At 44.3% G+C, this 25,344-nt stretch overlaps 1 protein-coding gene across 1 annotated transcript; it reads left to right on the forward strand.

Moving 5' to 3' along the window:
• The first annotated feature begins 573 nt into the window (after positions 1-573).
• On the forward strand, positions 574-21,780 carry LOC119400487 (ubiquitin carboxyl-terminal hydrolase 22). The gene is made up of 12 exons (XM_037667545.2): positions 574-897; positions 3,491-3,623; positions 4,229-4,342; positions 6,364-6,465; positions 7,268-7,440; positions 9,187-9,334; positions 10,108-10,210; positions 13,114-13,211; positions 13,850-13,895; positions 17,795-18,103; positions 20,953-21,102; positions 21,350-21,780. The coding sequence occupies exons 1-12, from the start codon at positions 778-780 to the stop codon at positions 21,390-21,392; spliced, it is 1,539 nt and encodes a 512-aa protein (XP_037523473.1). The 5' UTR covers positions 574-777; the 3' UTR covers positions 21,393-21,780.
• The last annotated feature ends 3,564 nt before the right edge of the window (positions 21,781-25,344 follow it).

A 25,344-nucleotide genomic window follows, 5' to 3' on the forward strand; every position in this document is an offset into this window, starting at 1 on the left:
TCCGAAACGGATATATACTGGATTCCTGAGGGATATCTGTGGTTGCTTGGGAATTTCGAAGCATTTTTTCCTTTGATTTTTAAAACGGTGTCATCTTAGTAGATAATGGTCGATATTTTCGGGTTCGTTACAGTTGGGACACAAAGGGGATGGGACCAGACCAGACCTGTTTAAGTAGAATGCATTTGCCTAGGGTAACACCGTGGCCTAGGGCGACTCGAAGGGAAAAGCCATCTCGGAGTCAAGTGATATAACGTAAACTTGACGTCACAAGATTGGCATCTGTGACGTCGTGATGACGTCATCATGTGATTTTTTTTTTTTTGCATCACTCGTGTTGTCGTCGCCGACAGTAAATTCTCGTGTTTGATGAGAAATCTAGGGAAAGATGCTGGACATTGCGTCGTTCTGATCAGGCCATAGCTGCAATGGGGAACTCCGTCAGGTGGCAGGACGTAACACTCAACGGCTCAACGGCATTTCAGGCATCAGTTGATACAGAAGTCCAGAGCACGCAGAGAATGTTAAAGGGACAACAACATAAAAACCGAAGCTGCGATCGCGCGAGCCGGCGTCTCACTTTTCCAGCCAGGTAGGGGATCGGGACCGGCCTCTTCTCTTTTGTTGCCCGGCTCGCGTAGTGCCTAGCGGCTAACGTCGCCACCGTGCACAAACGTCGGCTCTGCGCCTTTGCGCGCCTCGGAACGAAGCTACGAGTCGCCGAGAATTAAAAACAGCTGTCCGCGCCCGCAGGGACTGTGTCGGCGACGACCAAAGATGAGCGCACATGGCTGTCCGCATCTGACAACTCTCAAGGAAACCAAAGGCACTCAAGCCTACCGGCTCATCCACTCTTACTTCGTTTGCTGCGTCTCGAAGGAGGCCCGTGTGAAAAAGGTGGGCGATGACGCGACATGGACCCCCCTTGTTTCCATGACAAAAGCAGCGTTCAATCGCGCTGTCTCTCCGAGACGTTCGATCGGTTTAACACCAGCAAGCTAGTTGGTCCAGATGCGATTCCATCGCATTAACGCACGCATTTCCGTCGAACGCAGCACTGTCTCGGCGGTCTTGTTATTGCTGTGCGCGAACCCTGAATATCGCGAAATTATCGATGTCGTCTTCTCTTACGGCGTTCAGTGAAGGCGACTCAGTGCCGGCATTTCCGACGAACGACTGTTCCTTCCGTAGTCGCATGCTAGTCAGTGCTAGTCGATTCGGCTAGCTTTAAGCGTAGAACGAACCCGCTCAACCTTTACAAAATAAAAAGAAACAAAAAGAGCGCAAGGTCAAGTTCAGGCTCGCGAAAGAAAGAAAGAAGTTGCGTAAACAAGCGCTCCATGTCATGTATGTTTTTTGTTTCTTTTTCTCGTCACAGTTCTCTCTCAAACAAAGCAAACATGGTTGATTAGTGCGTGCGGTCGAATTGCGATGCCGAGACCTGCCTACGGGTTTAGCTCTCGTGAAACTGCGTAGTTCAGCGTCCCCAGATATGTGTTTTATCTTTGTAGCGTATCGGTGTGAGGGCGTTTGATCAATCGATGATTACGCTAATCTCTTGCCAAAATTTACAGCTTGCGCAATTGAAAAGCAAGGCATATTAAGCTCCTTTAGCGCATGGCACTGCATGGCGTTCGTTTCTTGGTAGCGTTTGCATCTGGTCTAGATGAGCAGTACATGTAAATTACCAAACTGGGCATGTCATTGTGTGGGATCAGCTTTCCTGCCCTCAGCATTGACAACTGTTGTGCTAAGTTTTTCTTTCACTGTTTCATACTTTCAGTATTTTATAGGTTGCATACGTGCACATTACAATGTAACTGAAGCTGCCACCGGAAATTTCAGGCAAATTTCCAGGAATAGCCTTGGACATAAAGGTGTGATGCCATAAGGCACGATTCATTTACGTGGCATGTTTTTCCAATATGTGATTTTGACATTAATGCCTCTTAACTGCATCTCATTCCAAAATGAATAAATTCTAGAGTGTAAGGCATTGTATTGTTATTGTTGTTTGTCAGTGTTTAAGACTGGGGCCTGAGTGTTGGTACTGCAAGTAAAGCAGCAAGAACAAGACAAAAAACACAGAGGGAGAACACATGTACAGATCCCTTTGTCCATGTGTTTTTATTTGGCACTTGTATGTTACCTGCCATAGTAGCTTAGCAAGTAAGTACTAAGCTCAGGGGTGTGGGTTTGATTCCCAACAACAGTGGCCGCATTTTAATGGGGGTGAAATGCGAGAACACCTGTGTGCTTAGACTTAGGTGCACGTTGAAGGGCCCCTCACCAGGCCACATAGCAAATTTTAGTTAGACGCTGGAAGTTGTTGTGTGCCGAATGAAGAGCAGTATGCCGCAAGAATTTTTCAAATCGGTTCCTTACGAGCTGAGAAAAACAATAATTTGTAGCGGCGCGAAACCATGATGCGAGGAGGCGGGTTTCGAACCCTTGCCACTCGCCCCGTGTAGCCTTCGCAAGCCAAATCCCTTCCCTGCCCTCTTCACTTGACACATACGCATGAACACGTCATGCGCATCCATGGTTACATGCGCATGACGTGCCCGAGCCAGCCGGAGCACGCGAGCGGCGTTGCACGGCCGCTACCTTTTTTTTTATGTAGCGGCCATGGGCATTTTGTCGGCGTTCTCTGTGGTGTACTGCCTGTCTCTGCGGGACGGGTATGAAAGTTGAGACATTTGTACGGGCACGAGAGTGGCGGTATCATGAGCCAGTGCCGCATTAACGTTCCTTGGACGCCGTAGAATAAACGAGCATAATGAGTGCTCGAACGCGCTAGAACATTACTTTCGTTTCCAGGGCTGGCACCTGCTCGATGCGCTAACCGCGGGGACACGAACGCATGGGAAAGGGAGGCACATTAGTCCCGCATGTCGCTGCAATTTACGAAAAAAAAATGAAAAAGACGCACACATTCCCTTTGTGTGTCTCATTATTTCTCTCAAGTTTTATAAATCTATTCAAGCAACAAATTACACAAACTACACATGTCGTGTCAAATAATTATCGCAGCGTCACGTGCTACTGTTGGCGACGCCAGAGCACAGTCGTCTACGTAGAGGAGCGACGTGACAGCACTACCATCTACGTAGGGCCATTTTCTCATGTACGTCATCCCCTCATTCTCTAAAGCGCGCGCCCGCGAGAGGAAGGGCAAGCAGCGTTCACCTTGAAATTTGACCCATTTCCGCGGCGCGTAGCGTCGCAAATTTTGGCAGACGTGATCGTGGACGCCCAGTGTATGCATTGCGCTCGTTAGCTCAAAATTGTCAAACCTGGTGAGGGGCCCTTTAAAGAACCCCAGGTGGTCACAATTAATCTAGAGTCCCCCACTATGGTATCCCTCATAATCATATTGCAGTCTTGGCTCGCGAAACCCCAGCAATTATTACTATTATTATTATTATTACTTACTGTACGTTGTACTAGCGAGGCTGCATTTCTACGCTTCTGAACATGTAATGTGCAGGCCCAGCTGTGCACTTGCCACACTTGCCATGCAAGAGGTCCTAGGCTTCACGCATGTCTCCAGTGTGTCTACTTTGGCTGCTATGGGAACCGGCACATTCACGAGCATGCCCGTGCCAATCAGCATCTGTTAGGTAAGCACTCTTGTCAACAAAAGTCATCACGAGGGAGGACCAGAATATGCTCTATTGACAATGGCCAAAAGCTAGCCTACACGCTACCCATGGTTGTCTTCATGATTTACGGGAGTAAACATGTTTTCTTCCATAGACTTCCAAGAGCCCCCCCTCCCCCAACCTTTTTTTATTTATGAAAGCCTCAGAAGTGCATTGTAATTTATGTGGTACTTTTTAAATATCATATCGCCAAAATATGGAAGATGTGTAAATGTTGATCTGGCTCCTCTTAGTGCAATGAACAAAATTAGGAGAATAAATCGACAGGCCAGCTTATTTGCATTGGATGCTACCTTATAAAGCCAACAGACAATGAACCCAAGAAAAGCATGGGGGCGTTATTTGTAGTTTATTAAGTGAAGCTTAGTAATTATTAGATAAAGAGAAAAATAACTATCGCTGCCAATCGGGAGTTGTGAGTGAGCAAGCAAATTAGTAAATAAATGTTGGCCTGTATATTGAAAGTGTGATGGGGCCAGGAGGAGTTATTCCTAATATAGCGAACCTGTGAAACTGCTGGAAGTGCACTAAGAGGAACTTTTTTCTGTTGCCTAACTTTTCAGCTGTTGATATTTCGTACGGAGTGGTGTACTGCTTCACGTGTGCCGACTATGTGTACGACCGTGAACTTGAAGCCATGGCCCGTAAGCATCGCCGTCGTTGTGCCAGGCTACTTGGTAAGATAAGAATTGTAATCTTTTCTCCTAATTGTTGTTTATGGTCTCATATATCGAGTGTTTTAGTGAATGCTTGCTTTCTTTTATACGGGGCATTACGATAAATTATTTGCCTTATTGTTGACCTGTTACTTAGATTGCCAAACATATTGCGCAAGAAATAATCAGTCCAAAAATATTATGCAATGCACAACTTTAGCATGATTATCAGGTGACATGTATGAATTACATTTATTTATTTATTTATTTGTGTGTTTATTTATCTATTTATTTGTTCATTCATTCATTCATCTATCTGTGTCATAGTTCCACCAGTGACGCTAGTAGAGTTATGGATAGTTATGTGCAGTGTGAAAATAAGTGGTGTACATTTATTAACTGGATATAAAAGGTCTGCCAATTATGTTACAGGCATGAGAAAGCGAAAACAAATTGTAGTTTTTAAGAGGCACATATTTGGTTTGTGCCTCTTAATTGCAGAATTCTACATTTTTCTCTTGAATGAATGTACAGGCACTCGTGTGCTTCACTGAACCCTTTCAAATTGAAATATAAAGGTTAGCTCTCTCTTGCAGATGTCTAGAGTGTAATGATAGTATCAATGTTGGTAACTTACTTTTTTCTGGATAATTTCAGCAGACGGTGGCCAAGAACACTCCATATTTAATGGAAAGTAGCCAAAATTTTGGAGATGATGATGGCTTGCTAGGAGTTTGCTCTTTTATTTTATTTGTCCCTGGACTTCTGGCTTTTGAATCTATAGCTTTAAACTAACTTCTGTGAAAAATAAAGTAAACGGAACATTTTCTGAAATGATGTGTCCAAAATGGTGACAGTGTTTTCTGAAGTGGTGTCAGATCTCAAGATCTGACACCACTTCAGAAAATAGTGGTTTCGATGCAACCAGGCAGGCCCAACTACGTAATAAGCACTTTGGTATGTCTTTAGAAGTAACAAAGAAGACTAATATATCTTCCCTGGGATAAAATGGGGCCAAAAGTCAAAACTTGATTGAAATTCCCAGACAAGCATTAACCAGGCAGTTTACTTGCTATTTAGTATGTTACTAAATAGCTGGTAAGACACTAGAAAGGTGGAGTTGTCATAAAGGTGAATATTGCTACTTAGCAAATTTGTCACTGTTAGCAACACTAAACAGCATCCTCTGCTTCTTTTTTTTTTTATAGTATTGGTTGTGATAAATGCATCAGCTAAGTTGTCAGTCCTGTTCACTGTGAGCACAGTTAGCTGTACATTTTTAATTACAGAGGTGTAAGTTCATGAAACCAAAGTTGTGGTAGATCAATCATTGGCTAGTACCCGTGTTGCTCCATGATAACTTTCGAATGCTTCAGTATTGCTTTTCTACTTGCCGTTTTCTACAGAAATTATGCTTATTGTCATTATCAACAACACTTACTGTCATTGTCTTGAATGAATGTTACACTTGTTAATGTTACATTTATAGCTTTTGTAATATTATTAACAATCTTGTATAAATGTATTGATTGTTCAAGTTTTCTTCTTATTATTGTATCGAGTGTTTTTTTATTTTGGTCTGTAATATGCTTCTCCCTTCTGTAGCCTGCAAACCCCGATGGTTAAAATGATTGATTGGATTGATTGATTGATTGATTGATTGATTGATTGATTGATTGATTGATTGATTGATTGATTGATTGATTGAGCAGTCATTTCGGTTAGGCACAAGCATATGAAGGCAAGGAAAGCACAGTGGACATTATTTGTAGTTTTTTTAATTGACTTATAGCAATTATGGAATAAATGGAAACGAAATTGATCGGCAATGCAGCTTGCTGCCAGTGGGAATTTAACTCGAAACCTCCGCATTATGGAGGTTGCAGCATAAAGGTGGTGTGAGTTCATGTGAAGCAACGCCTATTCAAAACAAATTTGAATGACTGTCAAGCGGCAGCATTCTGTGAGTCATGCAACTGCCTCCCTGTTCAGGAACACATCAGCTTTAGGAATGGTTGCACATGAAGCTGTCTCGAATGCAGGTCTCCAAGAGTATTACCAGCACTGGGAACCCAGCAACTTCGAGCTGGACTTGCTTCGCAGAAATCCAAGGAGAAAGCGCATTGCTAACAACTCCTACATAGGTCTGTGTTTTTATTTCGTTGCTTTGAAGGGACACCAATGGGAAACACTGAGTCTGTTCAGCGTAATAAATGATTCATTGAGAAATATATTGTTATTAATTTCATGATTATAGGCTCATTGTAAGAACAGAAATTGGAGTACAATGTTTCACCCTTGAATTTCACACCCTAACTTCAGCACCTGAATGTCTGCACCTGAACGTCAATGTGACATTCAGGTGCTGGAGGTGTGTGGAGTGTGGTGTCAGTGTGACATCACACTCCACCAGGCTCCACTGACACTTCCTAGGGAGCCAAATGACTTTTCATCAGTGTGGCATCATAGATTTTAGTCTTTTGTATTTTGGCCACATTACCTTATCAAAATTACCTGAAGCTTGAAATTTCCCGATTGTTTTCCAAAGCTTGCTGTGTTATGTCTCTGGCTCCTTTAGAACACAAATGTTAATTGATTTTTACTGATAATAATTATTGCAAATCAGTTCTGTGGAATAATTATGTAGACCCTAGCAGGATGCCGTCAAAATATATGACATCACGGCGGGTTGGTGTGTTTGATTGGGTTTGATGTATAACGTCCATGTGGCAACACATCTGAAAGTGGAAATGCTCTGACACGATCTGATAGCACAAAGACAAAGGACAAGAAAAAAAGGGAAACAACAGTGTTTGTCGTGATCCTCTTGTCCTTAAAATGTTTCTGCGCTATGCATTTACATCATGGAAAGCCAATTAGCCCTGTCTGTAACATGAAAAATGCTCAGTGTTGTTCTGCATGTCTTGTCTTTCTTTTTCTCACCAGGCCTGCGGGGGCTGATCAACCTCGGGAACACATGCTTCATGAACTGCATTGTGCAAGCTCTGACACACACCCCACTGCTGCGCGATTACTTCCTGGCTGACCGGCACGTCTGCCAGTTCCGCGATGATCCATCCATGTGCCTTGTCTGCGAAATGTCAAGGCTTTTCCAAGAGGTGATGCCTCAGTCACTAGTGCAGAATGACTGTTACCAATGCCTGTGCTAGCATATTAACAGACATTTATTTACATTTGTTTGCATACCTAATGTGCAGAACGAAAAGAGGTTCTCAGTATTTTGACCCGTCACGGTGGTCTAGTGGTTATTGTACTCGACTGCTGACCCGCAGGTCGCAGGATCAAATCGTGGCCGCATTTTCAATGGAGGCGAAAGTGCTTGAGGTCCGTGTACTTAGCACGTTAAAGAACCCCAGGTGGTTAAAATTTCCAGAGCCCTCCACTACAGCGACCCTCATCAACATAACGGGGTTTTGGGATGTTAAACCCCAACATTTATTATTATTCTAAATATTTTGTTGCTTTTAAAGAAGGGGACACAGCAGTGATTCTGACATCTTCATTTTATCCATGCATCTCAGAAGTATGGTACCTGTATTAGCATTATTGGATGCTGTGATTTGCATCATACTGTATTTAAACTAAACTTTCGTTATATCAGCCTCTAAGTACTGAAGCCTCCCTAAAGCATTTGCATGTCCTGTCCTTTCCATTCTGAATTATATCGTAGCCACCTTATGTTACTATTACAGACGCCAACTGTAGGCACTGTCCGATGGTGCGTGGTTGCACTTTCTTTTTCAATGGTGTAGGAGTGCCGAACATGTTTCTCTGTAAATCTTAAGTGTACTCAGGTAATCACATTCAAGCACTCTAGAGTGCTCTGAAGGGGCAGCATGTTTGGGTGGCCCCAACCACATTCACTTGGTACGGACATAGTGCAACCGTACGACTGAAAGTGTTCCCAACTTCTGTTGGTTCAAAGTGTTGGGGAGCCAAGAGGAGCGCTCGTTCCTGCATGATACGACGTGATTGTGCAACATCGTGGCGGCAACCATGCTGTCCTCCTTGGTGAAAATTCGCTCTTTGCACTTTGTCTCTGCAGTCACAGCAGGAAATAAATCGTTAAATCATCGTTTGCTTTAACCCATCTCACATGGACGACAGTGTTTCATCATTCTTATTTAGATCAGTGGTTTGTTTTGGCACTCGCCACCGACAGCTGCGAAATTGTTTTGATTCATGGCACCACAGCAATTCACATCTTTGGGTTGGAACACATTTTTACCGGCAGTCATGGTGTATGAAATTAGATCTCTTGTAAAAACGTCGATCTCTCAGTACGTTTGCAATATTTTTTAGTTTTGCAATTGTATTTGTTCAGACAACACAAAGAGTTGTTGCTATGTTTTTTCACGATGTAGCATGCATGTTATGTGCGCCGCGATGCGACAGTGCATAATTCACGATGTGATGTGTTTGCCTTTTTCACTGCTGGTGTATTGTGGGCATGTAGCGTTAAAGGGCTGTGACTACATTCACATGTGTCCGAGCTGGAGGCCATAATTTCTTTATGTTGCACACACATGTTTACCTCGTGGCTTTCCACGCTGGCTGCGCTGTGGTGCCACAGAAGCTTTCACCCTAGGGTACCTTGATGTGCACCTTGATATGCATCAAGGTACCCTAGGGTACCTTGGTGGCACCCTAGCTGTTCCAACTGTTCAGATATCGCTACAGCATTAGGTTGAGATGCTGCACCTTCCACTCCGATTGCGGGTTGCCCACGCATTTGCCTCCTTAGTGTGGGGTATCTGAGCAGACCAATACGGTGCTCATTTTTCGTTCAGACGTTCACTTGTGGGTGAGTTGCACTTTGCTGAATTTTCGCATGGTCTCTGCAGTTCTACTGTGGCAAGTCGAGCCCCCACATTCCGTACCGGCTACTCCACTTGGTCTGGACCCATGCTCGCCACTTGGCCGGCTATGAACAGCAAGATGCCCACGAATTCTTCATTGCTACGCTGGATGTGCTACACCGGCATTGCAAAGGTCAGCTTGCGGGACAGCATTTCATGTCACTGCAATGGCTGCGTGCTCCAAAATGACCAAAGTAGTTGAGATGTCAAAATTTTAAGGGAAACTTGTATTCGATTGTGGGTTGCTCGTGCACAAATTGTCATGCAGAGTTGACCAACTCGAAGTAAGCTTGTATGACTGATGTCTTAAGACCTTATGGTCACAGCTTCTTATCCTTACTAATGCTGTTGGGCAGTCATAGCACTAATGATGCACTTGAGGACAGTGGCTGTTTTTACGCACAATGGTCATCAAGGTATGTACTATACTCTCAGGCCCAAAATATCCCATGACACGGACTCCGTGGCAGATACAAGTTTCTGTTCTGTTGACGCAAGACATTTCTAAGTTAATGGAAAACTGTGCAGGCCACAGCAACAACTTCACTCAAACTTTTATCGAGGCTATGTTCTCAGGCTAAATGAGAACTCGTCTTTTTCACAAATCGTGTGTTCTGGGCACTGTTGCTTCCAGCAGTACATTTATATAAAGGTGGGTACTGTAGCGCACACAAGTAACAAAATACACTCTCATTATGTTCATGTACATAGGGTAGTATGTAAAGCATGGCACAATACAAGCAGGGCTGGTTTCTTATTCCTTCGCAGCAGAACGCACGCATTGTGTTACATTGTCATGAAAGTTTGCCAACGTGCCGAGACACAATTGTAAAAATAGCAGTGCAGAGTGTGACAGGCTTGTTCAGTGCGCATTGGTGCCAGTGAAGTGTGATGGTTGCACTTCAGGCACCAACGGAATGTCCACCACAAATCCGCACCACTGCAACTGTATCATTGATCAGATCTTCACTGGAGGGCTGCAATCAGACGTGGTGTGCCAATCCTGCAAGTGAGTTGCCGAGCGATATTTGATTCACTTATCTTTATCTCGCTACTGGATACCTGACTGAACTTTGTACAGGCACCTTACGAGCCACTTTTTTGTAGGTATTATTATTATTATTATTATTATTATTATTATTATTATTATTATTATTATTATTATTATCATTCTTGTTGTTAAAAGAACTGCTATTGGAAGTGGCAGGTAAGAAATGACCAAGTATTATATTTGGTCCACTATATTTCTATGTAAGCTTCTTGTTTATGGGTATCTCTATTCTGTTTTTCGACCGCAGCATCAGTTTGTGTTTGAGAACTTGTCGAAATTAAGTACAATGCCTCCTATTACCGCAGATTTATTGGATCAGAAATTAGATTTTGGGCGCAAGGGACCAATTATTAAACACCGTATTTTATTAACCACCCATGAGCCAGCATCCTAACTGATCTCTCCATAAAGCTTAACAGCAGGCACTTCACCACGTGGTGAAGGCCTATAGCTTGCAGGGGCGCAGCCGGGGAGGGGGGTTCAACTGTACTTTACGCATGTCCCTGCGTACGTTTGTGTGTGTGTGTGTGTGTGTGTGTGTGTGTGTGTGTGTGTGTGTGTGTGTGTGTGTGTGTGTGTGTGTGTGTGTGTGTGTGTACACATGCAAAACTGAAAAATTACAGGGGTTGGGGGAGGTGTTGAGCCTCCCCCCCCCCCCCCCCACTCCCTTCTCCCCCCTGGCTACAACAGTGGTCAAAGAATGGCTCTTCTGGATAGTAAAGAGAATGTATGGAAAATTTGCACAGCTTGAGCTTCCAGTACTTCAAGTAAAAAGCATCAGGAAAAGTTGCATTCATCTACAAATATGATATGGATTCTGTGAAAATGTTAGGTGGCCCAAGGTCACAGGATTAAAGAAACATAGGGCTGTCCGCAGAAAAACAGAGCAGTAACTTTATTTCATCTTTTGGGGTATTCATAGTAAGCATCAGGGGCGTAGCCAAGGGGGGGGTTGGGGGGGGGGTTCAAACCCCCCCCCGAAATTTTTCAGTTTTGCTTGCGTATATATATACACACACATACAAACGCACGCACGAACATACATAAAGTATGGTTGAACCCCCCCCGAAAAAAATTTCTGGCTACGCCCCTGGTAAGCATGTGGTACAACTGCTGCAGCTTAGAGATAAATACTTGCATTCGGAAATTTTTCCTTGGTAATTGCTCCAAGAGGTTGTTATGCTGCTCTAAGGTGAGGTTTTAGCTGCTTCAGAAGTTGTGCCGAAGTGGCTTCAGGTGATCACATCACTGCATTACGTATGATCATTTATTATTGTGATGCCTCCTTACCCAATGCCTCTTACGAGGCTTGCAAGGACTTTCTAAGTGAATAAAGAAGTAGTATTGGCGCTGGCAAGAAAGGGTGGTGCACGCATGCAAATGTTACTCCATCTTCGACAGACTCCACCAAGGTGCCCAGGTGCAACAGTGATTGGACGGAACGGCACACCAGGGTACCGTGGTGTGTACCAGTGCAATTTGTCAAAGATGCCATTAGTGATCACAAGCCCTCATTAGACTATGCCTGTAACTGGAGGCATCAGGAGGCAGGGGGCTGAAGGGGTGCACTTGTCACCCCGCAAAGCCACCCCCTACCGAAAGCCTTACAGTTCCAGACGTGTAGTACTACTGTGCAAGAATGAAAGTAGCATAAATAAACTTAAATTTTTATCGTAACAATGATTTGTTTGGTGTGCCTCCCTCAATACACAGCTTATTTAGCCTTCCTCTACCCTGCCAAGATGGGAGAACTATGCTTCTGCCAGTAACATGTTAGTATATTTACGAATATTTACGATGTTTGAATGTACAGGCTCCCTTGATGTCTTCATAGAAGGGAGTTTTAGATGGGAGCAAACCAACTGGAAGTCAAACCACTTGGCATTAATTCAAAGCTCAACATTCACTTTTCAGTCTTGCAGTACATACGTCGTCTGTTGGTAATGTGTCACTGAAGATATTACGTAGTAGAATTAATGTTAATTAATGGTGCTGATTAGTATAAGTATTCTTCCTGAGGTAATGTATCATCATCATTTGTTTTCCCTTAAAGACGCCTTTTAGGATGTTACAAAAAGGTTGTGTATGACCCCTTTGTCGCTGTCATTATCCCCTGAAGACACTTCATACTCAATACCAAGCAGGAACACACAATTTTTTCTTTTGTTAAAAAAAAAATGAATGGGCTTTTTTTCGCTGGTGTGCCATTGAAAATGAGCTGTGTAAAACACTGACAGTCTCTAAATGTTGTGCAAATAAAACCTACCATAAAGTTTTAGTTTGACCAACCAATAGAGTAGGGAGCACAACCAAGCATGCTGTATTCTTCTTCTTTTTAAATTGGCAAATAATATTGGGCATGGTCAGGGGTCTTCATTGCCAGCCAGATGAGTATACTAAGGTACACTACCTGATGGTTCAAGTCTGGAGTACTTTTGGGAAGTCATGCATAGCACTGCGGGTTTGTCAGTCACATTACTAAATAGTTTTATTGGGTGCGTTGGTTCATTAGTTTTGAAGACAAAAAAACCCATAGCACTAAAGGAACTAGGATGACACAAGAACACATGGGACTGTCTTGGGGGGTCCTGATAACTCTGCGTTTCCTGTCTTGATTATCGCGAAGGGGATAGTAGCTGATGCTGGTCTTGTGATGTGTATAATTTTTTTTTTTTTTTTCGACAATAAGCCACAGTTTGAAGTTAGCACCAGTCCTGTGTTCTTGTGACATCCTTGTTCCTTTGGTGGTACAGTTTTTTTTTTCTTAAAAGTCAGTCATGTTTTTATCATTCCTAGAAGGGAGTAGGAAGGTACCTGTTTATCATATCCCAATTTTGTGTCTGTGTCTTGTCCTGTTGTAGGGGCGTGTCAACAACCATTGACCCGTTCTGGGACATCTCTCTAGACTTAGGACCGAGCAGCCACCAACAGCAGCAGCAGCAGCACAATTCTTCCCCAGGTGAACAGCCTTTCCTTGGAAGCCAACCGAGCCACGTTCTGAGGGGGCTGACTCATTACCATATCGAGCTTCTGGCATGTAAAATATCGGAAAAAGAAAGAAGTACAAAGAGCAGCTGTGACATTAGCTTTGGTGAAGAAGCACTTGTATAGTGGTGCTTCTTTATACATTGCAAATGGTGTTTGTACAGTTCATTGTTTAGCTAAGTTGGGCTAAATTAATTAGGAAAGTTAGAGGGCACAGAGCTTGCATAATGATATTTCTTTATAGGCATTCAGTGGTGTTTGTTTTGTTCAGTGCAATCACAAAAGAAATTTACCAGCACCTTGATTCAGATGTGCAATAGTTCATCTTTGCAACAAATGTGCATAAATTAAATCTCAAGCATTGCATTCATACTGCGAGGCCAGTGGCATCTGTTTGCTTAGTATGATGAAAGCTGCTTAAGCTTCACTAATTCGCATAGGGCATGAGTTTGTCAAGTTTTTTTATACTTATTAATTTTTCTAATTAACAACTTTTCCGCCCAGCAGTAGTTATCTTTGATGAACAATCAGCATGTTGCTTTGAAGAAAAGTTGAATAAAAAAATGTTCATTGTGAAGGTTATTTCACAGTCCTCTTCCTTTGCTTTTACAGAGGCAGAAGACTCGGAACCAACATCTCTCTTAGACTGCCTAGAAAGGTGAGCCAGGGAATTTTTGGTTATCGTAAAATCTAAGGAAGTCCCTTGAATATGAGTGTTCTTGTAATGTATATGAATATGAGTGCTCTTGTAGTGTAGTGAATATGAGTGTTCTTGTAGTGTGTGCACCTTATTACACTTCGCCTTGGTAGCCGTTGTGTAGTATGAATGTCAACAAAGAAAATTGTCTAGCAGCACAGACTGATCTGTGCAGGACTTGTAGCAATAACCTGTAGCAGTAACTTGTAGCAATAACAAGCTATACAAATACCTTTCTTCCACAGGCCAACTGCAAGTTGACCTTTTATTTTCTGACGTTGACGTGGCGTGCATCTAGCTTAACACAGTACAGTAAAAGCTCATTAATTCAACCTCCATTAATTCAGAAAATCAGATAATTCAGACGTGTTCTCTGGTCCCATCAAGCATATGTATTCTTTAATGGCATCAACTTTCGTTAATTTGGTCATATCTTGCCGCAACCCCATTAATTCGGACTATGACTGAAGTCTTGTTGGCGACCAAGACTTCAGTGGCTGCAGCACGCTTGCTTCGTTTTCTGTTTTATTCGGTGCACGCGAACCGCGTGGGCTATATATTTATGATCGCCTCAATAGTGACTGGGGTCAAAGCTGCGGCGAGCAGTAGTTTTGTTTTCGCCGCACGCCTTCAGTGCGTAGTCGCCATCCATGATTGTGCATTAGCGAGCCAGGTTTATTCAGCAGCAGATGCGGTGCTGAGCAGTTTCGTTTCGACTCTGGACGTAGGCTGTGCGCGTGCCTTCATAACTTTGTGCTTGCAAGGATCGTGTCTTTAGCGACCACGGTTTTGACTTCAGGTAATGCGCGGACAATGTCACAAAACTCGAATGTGGTGGAAGCTGTTGAAGATGAAGAGCTTCAGCCGCAGCCCACATGCTGGCATAAAACTCGCTTGCTACATTGTGATAGGCGAATGATAGTTGCTGGCCTTTTTTCTGGCAAAAAAATTAACGTAATGTGCACGTGGTGGTGTTGGGGTTGGCGGTACATAATGGGGATCGGTTCAGCGCACGTTTCGGCTTAAGACACGGTGGTATTGAGCTGCGGTCACCTTGTGAACGAAGTTACGAATGACGAAAATTACGGCTTTTACACTGCTTTTATGCAAAATAAGTACTGGATTTACATATTCATCACAAAAATGAAAATACACTGATGTAATAGACACTTGTTTATTATTTTCTTGGTACTTTCGAGAGAGAGAGAGAGAGAACTTTATTAAAAATAAATGAACCCCAGTTAATTCGGCATTCGGTTAATTTGGACATTTATTCCAGTCCCGTTAAATCTGAATTAACAAGCTCTTACTGTTGGTAACAGTATTTGTCTCTTTCATTATTACACTATAAAAGCAGTAACACACAGTATTATTAGGCCATGTGGAATTTCAGAAACATGACTAACTGCTTGGTATGAAGCCATGCTTGATAAGCAAGCTACAGCTTTCAGTTAATGTGGAGATGGACTTCACTGGGAATGTCCAAGTGTTTTTTTCATGATGTGCAATTTCAGGCAAGTATTTAGAAATGATGGGATGTGAAAAAGTACTGAGGACATTAAATGACTAAGTGTCAAATTCTCAATACAGCGAGCAACGCCTGTGAACAAAAGATGTACATGAACATGAGTACAGTACCAAGGCAGCTGCGAAGATTTCTGCTTGAGAAACCATATAGGCTTTCTATATTGCTGCCTGTGTCTGTTGTCCTCGTTTGTCGTTCTTTCACCGTCCCGTGTTAAGTGCTGTTTGTTCCCGCCTTAATCATGTACCAACAGGCCCAGTTAGGTGCACTCCTGCCTACGTCTTCACACTGAGCCCACTTTCGTCTGGATGCTGACATTGCTCTCGAAATTAAAAAAAATATACTATATGTGCCGAATTACCGGTGAAGTGGCACACTAGTTTATTTCTCATATTTTAAGAATGACCTCTTTATGTTGTGCTTTTGATCACATTAATATTTGTGTGAAAAATAGGGCTTCATAGGTATTGGCCACCAGAAGGCTGAAGCTAGAATCTTGTGGGAATCACAGTGCCACTCCTAAAACAATTTCATTCCTTCCCTGAAGAGGCACTAAAGGCAAAAATGATTTTTCTCACGTGAAATTCTACTCTTGTCTCTTGTAAATTACCGGTTCAAAATTTGAAAAGCCCCGCTCTTGGCTCGAGAAGATGATTGGTAATCCAGGAAGCGCGTGATAAGAAAATACAGGGGCCGATGCCGCATTAAGCTTCCTGCCCCAACTCGCTGTGACATCATAGATTTTGATGGCATCAGCTCGGGGCCTTGAATTCTTTATACGTAAAAGCAAATAACATTGTGTTCTAAAAGGAACCAGAGGATTGACGTAGAATGTTTTATGAAGTTTTATTGAGCCAATATGGCTAAAATATGAAGACATCACAATGACATTCTGGTGCTGATGTTTTGGCGCTGAATTTAAAAATAAAATTTTCACTTTAATTTTTTTTTTTGTAATAAGGAACCTATTATGGTGATGTTAATGCCAATGGAGTTCTTAGAGAATTAATTGACTTAGTGTTGCAACTTTAATGTCCCTTTAAAGGGATATTGATTAAAAATAGGAAAAGTTTACGAGGACATTGAAACTCTACTCGGAAGATGTGACTGTTCCGATAAACAGTGTTTATTTCACATATTTTTTAATATAGTTGGCTGTATTTTTGGTGGATTGACAGCGCACGGCGGCTGCATGCCAGTGCGAGCCGTGATGTCAAAGTCACCACGACGGATGCAAGGTGCACGTGTTCCTGTCCTGCTACTTCCCTTTCTCCACCTCTCCTTTACGTCCCACTTTTCCCATTACACAAAGGCACTGAGACTTTCCCCACCATTTAGGGGCTTTAGCCCACCCAAGAGCATTGTGCGCTACCGGTGCCATTCGTAGTGGTTCTAGGAACCGTAGTGGGAGCTGAGCGGATTGAGAGGCGTGGGCAACGGCTGGCACGGTTGGCACGCCTGTTTTCAGTGACATTAAAGGCCAACTCCGGTGATTTTTTGGCCATGTCAAAGTAATGGTGCTTTTATGTTCCTGAGACGCTCCTGTTACGGGCCCGATAGCAGAAATACTCGGCAAATTGGAGAATAATTTTAAATAAGCAAAAAAGCGCAACACCGAAACCGAAACCCAACCGAGTGTACTGTCTACGTATGACGTAGACGTTGTTACGAACGAACCGGAAGTCGTGCAAGGCATGCCGGTCACGCCGGCGCTGAGTATCAAAACTGTGACAGCCGGGACGACCAGCGAAGCGCCAGCCAAACCAACGCTGTCTGTGGCCTGGTGCACAGCAGACGCTCGCTGTAGCGGCCTAAGCGCCGAAGTTAGCGGTGCCCTCGGCTGCGTCACTTCCGCCGCCTTGCCAACACTGACGTCACAGACGCAATGTTGCCAATAATTGTGGGAAGCCAGGAGGGCGTTTGCAGACAATCTTTAAAATTCATTTGCAAACAATCTGCGCATGTCTCAAGCCTGTAATTTGGCATAAATGACGGAAACGTGCAAAGGAACGTACCCAGCGAATTTCACTGAGATCCATCGACCTCGAAAAATCGCCGGAGTTGGCCTTTAAGCATCACCTCCGCTAGCTCATGGCGCGGCTGCTAGATATGGCAGTTTGTGAAAAATGCATTAAATCCATTATTTTCCACAAGTTTCTGTCTGAAATGAACGTTGTGTCTGCCGATTTCAGCACCCAATTTTTCAGTTTGGCTGAAAATCTCGGCATCAAAAATTTTGTCCAGTATCCCTTTAAGGCAGAGTTTCTGCAAAAGTCATTCAGAATAATGTAATGTGGGAAGAGTCATTAGGCGGACGCTCTTTGCGTGTCACCAGGTTCACCCGTCCCGAGCACCTGGGCAGTTCTGCCAAGATCCGGTGCGGCCGGTGTGAGAGCTACCAGGAGTCGACCAAGCAGCTGACCATGAAGCAGCTGCCCGTGGTGTGCAGCTTTCACCTGAAGCGCTTTGAGCATTCGTCCCGCTTTCACAAGAAGATCTCCTCGCTCATCAGCTTTCCCCAGTACCTGGACATGAGCCCCTTCATGTCGGGACCCAGGGCTCCGTCGTCGTCTTCCAAAGGGGCACGGGCCGCCTCCTCTTCCACCCCAGCCAATCCAGCTCCTCAGCCCTGCCACGACAACAAGTGAGCCACAGAGCTGTCTCAGATTCTCGTGCAAGTGTGAGGTGTTAGCCAGGCATCAGCAGTATGCAGTGTTTACCCTGTTCTTGTATCAATTTGAAGTACTGTTTTTGTCTTGCATTAAGAAGTGGTACGAACTAATGAAACCAACAGACAATGAAACTCGGGTACGTACAGAGGACATTACTTGTATGTTTTAACTGTAGGGCTAAAACTGTAGCTTTAACTGTAGGTTAACTGAAGGTTGCAGCTACGGTGCCCTACCTGCTGCAGGTTGATTTGTCATCCGCTTTAATTCCTTTCCATTTCTGTCTTAATTCCCTATGAGACTACAGTTAAAACGTACTACAGTCGATACCGGATATATCGAACTCGAAGGGGATTGTGAAATAGTTCGATATATCGATAATTCGAAATGCGAAATATGCGTATTTAAAGCTTTAATTAAAGCACTGCAGGCCTCGACACAGTTTTCTGAAATCGTAAAAAGCGCGAACATTACGATTCGCTCACATATGCTAAAGACCAAGGCGAGAACTTTTTTTGCAAGTTAGCGCACTTTATTTCGCATGAAAAAAGTCTGTCAACTTGTCTTGCTTCTTGCGCACCGTGAATTCATGAAGTCATCGTCAGTATTATATAAGCTTTCCAAATAAGTAAATTCAGCACCTTCCGCCACAACAGCGGTGATCGACGCTGAACGCTGATGCGAGCTCTGTAGCGCGGTAAAGGGTTTAGCGGTGGCAGCGGCGGCTGGCATCTTCAAACCGCACAGGTCCATTTCCGCAGCACCGGCAACGTCAGCTATGATCTCGGCATCGACGCAGTCAGAAACAGCTACGTCATTATCTGCACCGATGAAGTCACTTGCTGTACTCCCGTCTGATACGGCGCCCGGAAACGTAAGTCACAAAATTCACTGACGCACCGTACGCCGTAGTCGGCGATCATGACGCGCCCGAAGTCGTCACCTGGCACCAAGGCCCGTAAGGAAACAGTGCACGACGGTGCTTTACTTGACGTCGTTTCAAGCACCGGTCATCATTTTTATCGCTACGAGCGGGACAATGTTTAGTTCGACTCCTGAATGACGATTTATCAAGAACAAAGCGCGAAGTACACACAGTACACATTCTGCAAGAGGCAACGCTGCACCGCTGCAAGAAGAAACATTTCTCCACTGTCAACACGTTGGCGATACCGATGGCACTTGTGGCTTTGCAGAAGGCAGCCGCTACTTTGGCGAAAAATGCGAAAAAAATCGTAGCCTCTGAGGTCAACGTTTTAAAACCGAAAACACTAAAAATGCGTCACGAGATTGCGGATCTCGAAGGCCATGCTTTGCGGGCCCGCATGCCATCGTGCGCGAAGAGACAAGGACGGGAATGCAAACATTACAACAAGACTGCGAAGTCACTTCGAATTCTCATTTTGGTGCCCTCGGCAATCAGCCTCTTTGAAAAACACTAGCCCATGCGTTAAAACCTGCGGACCGCGCGTCAAATATACCGGTGAACTGACAAGCGCTGCGCAGTGAACTAGAGCAACGCAATTTCGTCACCTGCGCGCAATGAGGGAGTGGAACTTATAAGAACGCGGCCGAAAAATGATCAATAGTTGTTAGGAAAAATGCAATTTCTGGGCTTCGGCGCGGGGCAGCGTTCGATATAGCGGATGTTTCGCTGTGCGGGAGTTCGATATACGTGCACACCAACCCCATACTTTTGCATTGGAAATTCAAGGGGATTTCTCAACTGTTCGATGTAGCCAATAATTCGATATATCCGAGTTCGATATATTCTGGCTCGACTGTAGTAATTTGCTCTATACCTTCCTTAGCATCGTTGTCTGTTGGTTTCACTAAGTGGCGTGTAGCAAAAGAAGCAATCCCTCGATCAATCCCCCCTCTTTCGTTTATTAAGAAACGGTAGGCATGCTCCGTCGGTATGTGTAGGTAGTGCGTGGTTAAAGAAAAACAACTGTGGAAACATCACAGAGGGACAGAGTTGTACATAACGTGTTACAAGTAATCGATTACATTTTCTTGCAATTTTGTATTATAATCCATTACTTTTTCTAAACTGTAATGTTCTGGGTAATTCAGTCACATATTCTTGCAATTGATTACCGGTGATCAATTACTTTTTTTTCCAAAATCAAGTTGTAACCAGTCTTCTATGGCAGTTCTCATCCTGAAGATGATGCGACCGCAATGTAGGGAGCCCCGTCCTGTCAGACGGGTGGGTGGGTCCCTACAGAGCCTATCTTCCCCCCCTTTTCCTTGGCCTTACCTGCAACACCTTACCCGAGCGAATATGGCGAAATATTGCGACATTAAGGCTCACTGCTCACATGAATGCCTGTCGGTGCTTGGTTCTGGAGTGATCAATTAATTCTGTTCGCTGTTAGAGCTCCATGAACTTAATTTATGAAATCACCTGCCACAAACTTATAGCAGCACCTTGTTCTGCCTGTGCAGTGTGGCACAATGTCTGTTCATTCTAGCGCCCAATTCGAACTCCGTTTAATTAGAACAATTTTAAAGTCCCCTTTGAGTTGGAATTAATGAGCTTTTACTGTAATTGTGATCAGTTACTTATTTTCTGTAACGTGTACAATCTGCGGAGTTGGATAAAGACAGCGTGAATTGTAGCCCATTAATTATACTCCATTGTCGTCGTCACCATGGGTGATGACAAAAAATGCACCATATTTATTTGAAATTAGAGAAATGGCTCGGTTCGACATTGGCTATGTTTGTACAGGTTCCACTAACAACCCCACTTGTTTGTGGTATATAAAGCATTAAGTGTCTTGCAGCAGCCAGCCCTGAGGAAGCCTTGATTTTGCAGGTATTGCCTATTTGCTGTCGTGAACCACAGTGGGACTATTGAGACGGGCCACTACACGGCTTATGTGCGGCAACACCGGGATCACTGGTTTAAGTGCGACGACCACCTAATCACGCGGGCCAGTCTACAGGATGTGCTAGATTCTGAAGGGTGGGTGTGCACAGCCGTGCCTGTTTCTGTCACTGCCTTTGCTTGAATGTGGGGAAGTTTTTTTCTGGTAATAAATTCGTCTTTCATCGAGAGGAACCTGGTCTCCGACCAAAATACAGCTGTAATGTTGAAACGTGTGTGTGTGGGGGTGGGGGGTGGGGGATGGGGGGTGGATGTTAACTGTATTTATAATCACCTTTGACTATAACTTTCTAAGAGCGCTTTTTTTGTTCTTTTGTTTTTTCAGCTACTTACTGTTCTACCACAAGCAGATCCTGGAGTACGAATGAGAAGAACCCGACTTTACCGTCGTCCATTCCTTGTTGCCATTGAGAAGTGGAGAGGAGAGTGAACTGGCCCCAGTTTGAAAACTCGCGTGCATTTACGTACATGTGTGTATGTGTGTGCTTGTGTAGGGACTTATTTTCCCGTGTTCTTGTTTCTCGTCACAGTTTCGCCGTCGGTTGTGTCTTCTCCTGGTGGACGTTAACACACAGACGCTAGAAAACGTGTCTGCATCATCGAGTTTTTTCGAGCAAATCATGGAGAGTGCGACTTAGGTTTTCCAATTGCTGTACAACACGCCCCTTTCACCAATCATCGTTACTGTCCTCTGAGCTTGGCAACACTGTGCCACTTCACTTGCTCAATAAATTATTGCTTCCTCGCATACCGTTACTCTGACTGTGCTCACGTTGGTCTAGGGGGGGGACACTGCTCTTTGAAAACTTCTTAAAAGGACACTAAACTGAAACAATGAATCTGTTTAGATTGATAAATTGTACTCGGAGAACTGTAATCTCATTAATTTCCCCATCACATTTTTTATTAATAGAGGAGAATATCAAGGTCAAAGCTTAATTTTCAAGTTTCGCTTCGAGATTGCCGCACGTGATATCCCAGACATCAAAGTGTATTTTTTGTATTTTGACGGCATTGGCTCAACGAAATTTCCTGAAACTTGGTATGTTAACTCTATGGCTCCGTCAGAGGACAATGTACTACATTTTTACTGGTTAGGAACTAGGTAGGGCCTAGTAGATGGCGTCAAAATCTAAGACGTCGCAAAGTTCGGTGCAGGAATTTGAAGATGGCATCGCCGCCCGTATTTTATTTTTGCGCATTTTCCTGCTCGCCAAGCATCTACTTGCGGCAAGTGTGGTAATTTTGGAATTGTGAAAGAGTAATTTACTAATATGAGAAAATTTCTTTTTCTCTTCAGTGTCCCTTTAAATTATTGATCAATTTTTATGAAACTTGCTGAGCTTATGTATATTTATGCGCTAATTTCAGATATGCAATTATTTTTCTAGAAGAAGATGTAGTTTTTAAAATATCAAACATTCCCTGTGCCATTTTGGGAGCCAGAATTTGCCTAAACTGAGAGAGTTTCAAAATAAATCAGTGCATCATAATAATCAGGAATAAGATCTGTATGTAGTAAAACAATAATGGATGTTGTAAACCCACTTGTAAACCCACTTGAGCAATAGTTATATGTTGAACATTTGTGAGTGAAATGTCGGCTGGACATCGACTCACTGGCAAATTCTGCCTTGACGAAGACAAGTCCACTTGTAGAAACGTTGGCTCCAGCAACACTTCCTGTTCAAGGATTTTGTTCATCTCTTCAAGTCTCTGTCTTCCCCTGAACTTCCGTCTTGTTTGAACAATCGAATTGTACATACAAAACACTGAGACAATAATTATGTGAACATCAGTTGGTGTAGCATGTGAAATAATATGTAAAACTCCCAAGATGTACAATAATGTAGCGAGGTTTCTGAAATGCCATATCTAGATGCTGATTGCAAGAAAAGCACTGATAAAATGGAAATATTCTCAAGGCATACAGATTATTGTTGTTTTGGAATGCATATGCCTCAAAGAGGGTGAATCTTTCTTGCAATTCACATCTGTTACCTGAATGTTTAACTGATCACGTAGCGCAAAATTTGACACAGGACAAGAGAGGGGGACGAAGACGAGCGATCAGTTATGCATTACCAACATGCCCAACTTCATACTCTTGTCACCTGAATGTTGTTTGTGGCTTATCTTGACGCCAACAGTAATCGTCATCTGCCTTGTGCGTCTTTTTCTGACGCTGTGTGCCCTGTGCTTCCACGTCACAAGCACACACAGGCGGCGCCAGCGGGGGGCGTGGGGGGAGGCAGCTGCCCCCCCTAAGGTTTCCGCCTCACCCCCCCCCCCTCTTCCCCCAAGAGTAAATATATTCAAAACACAGCGCCTAGTTTCACAGCCTCTCTGCCCCCCTGAAGGAACTCCATTGTCGTGGGTACCCTCCTCCCCCGGTAAAAAATCCTGGCGCGGCCACTGCGAGCAGGGGCGTAGCCAAGTGGGGGTTCAAACCCCCCCCCCCCCCAAAATTTTTCAGTTTTGCTTGCGTATATATACACGCACAGATACAAACGCACGCACGAACATACATAAAGTAAGGTTGAACCCCCCCCCCCCCCGAAAAAAATTTCTGGCTACGCCCCTGACTGCGAGCAAGCTTTATCGGGATGACGCAGCGTTCTCGAAAGAAAAAATAGCCAGTGCAGTTTTCAAAAACACTCTTGAAGTATTAGGGGCGTATTACCGCCACACGACAATAATCGTCTCACTCGCCTTTCGTTCGCGCCCGATACATGCCAGACACGAGCGGCGTGCTCGCTATCAAGTGTGAGATGACATTCTTGATGCACTCCTAGAACAATTTGCGCCCGTTGGGAAGTCTTTTCTATCCTGCAACGATCATTGGCATTCGCCCTGCTTGCGTTTTTTTTGAAAGACGCGATGCAGGTGTTGTCGTTGTGGGACAGAAATACTCTCCAAATACGCCCTTTTCTTTTTATTTAGTGTGTACACGCTAAAAGAGTTAACTTTCGGGAGGTTTTTTGTCTCGCAGCGGTAACCGTCACCTTGCTTCTTTGCATATTCCTGGAGCATAGGCGACCGCGCGAGGGGGGCAGCCCCCCCCCCCCCCCCCCCCGATCATCTGAAGGGGGTGCCCATTCTGCCCCATACCGTTACTCAGTCGGCTTGTTTGCAGACCGTTTACATGCCCGACGCCCTCTTATTTACAACCCCATTGTTTCGTTTTCGTGTGCTTCTTAAAAAAAAAAAGGAAAAATGGCACCATCTTTCACTAAAGGGAACCATGTGGGGATGCGAAGCAGCGCATGTTCCGTTCATTACGGGCACCTTGCCCGATGTTAACGCGTCCTTGCAAGTGGAGCACACCATGAATCCACTGTAGTTACTGTTGCTGTTACTCGTCCCGAACTCTTGTTGGAGCACGCCACGCGGGTTCATCGCGCGTCTGCAGAATCTCGTTCGCCGACGCCATCACATGATTGCTCAAAAGATGGAAGCTAGAAACCAACTCGCCCAACATATTGCCTTGTGGTTTTTCCTGTGTTCGTGTGATCTTTGCGCACATATCCTATAATAAGAGTTTAAACCCCCCCCCCCTTTTCCCCCCTCTGATGGGGAACCCTGCGCACGCCTATATATGCAAAGGAGAACATATATGCTTCACAATGGATGAAAAAAACAATGTAAGATGAAGCGATGACGTACGTGCATCTCACAATGGCCTGCCTTTGGTCCCTGGCCTTCCGGCAGCTAAAATGGAAAGTACACAGTTCTATATTCGGATAAAACTTTAGAAGTCCGCGGCATTACTGTCAAATACCTGCGTGGCCCTAGCTTGCGCCCCCCCCCCCCCCCCCAATTTTTAATGCACACCAACCCAAGAAGAGAACATAACTGGTCGCTCTGCCTATTCCCCCTTTCCCCACTCCCCTCTTGGAAAAATCCTGCGTCCGATTCCTGATCGCGGAGCGGCGCGGCGTTTGTTACGTGCCCCCCTGACACGGGTGACGGGCCAACTGGTGACACCAGTGACACGCCTTTCATTCAAATTACACAGCGGCGCTGTGACGTCATACGTGCCGTTTCTGCTCATCACGCGATGAGGTGCAAATAGACTATCCCGCGAAAAAAAAGAAAAAACGTGGAGCCGGCCTCGCGGTGAACGCGGTACATTCTTGAACATCTTGAAAACAACGCAGAAACGACACGGTGTCACGGATTATCCTTCCATCTTCTCCTGTCCGCGTCGTTTTCGCGCTATTTTCAAGATGTTCAAGAAGTGTCACCAACTAGCCCAGCTGTCAGTTCTTGTACGCGCTACATGCATGTGTCGCGGTTTGAAGATGGAGGTTGCCGCCG

Source organism: Rhipicephalus sanguineus, chromosome 7 (assembly GCF_013339695.2).
Source record: "Rhipicephalus sanguineus isolate Rsan-2018 chromosome 7, BIME_Rsan_1.4, whole genome shotgun sequence".
Taxonomy (NCBI): domain Eukaryota; kingdom Metazoa; phylum Arthropoda; class Arachnida; order Ixodida; family Ixodidae; genus Rhipicephalus; species Rhipicephalus sanguineus.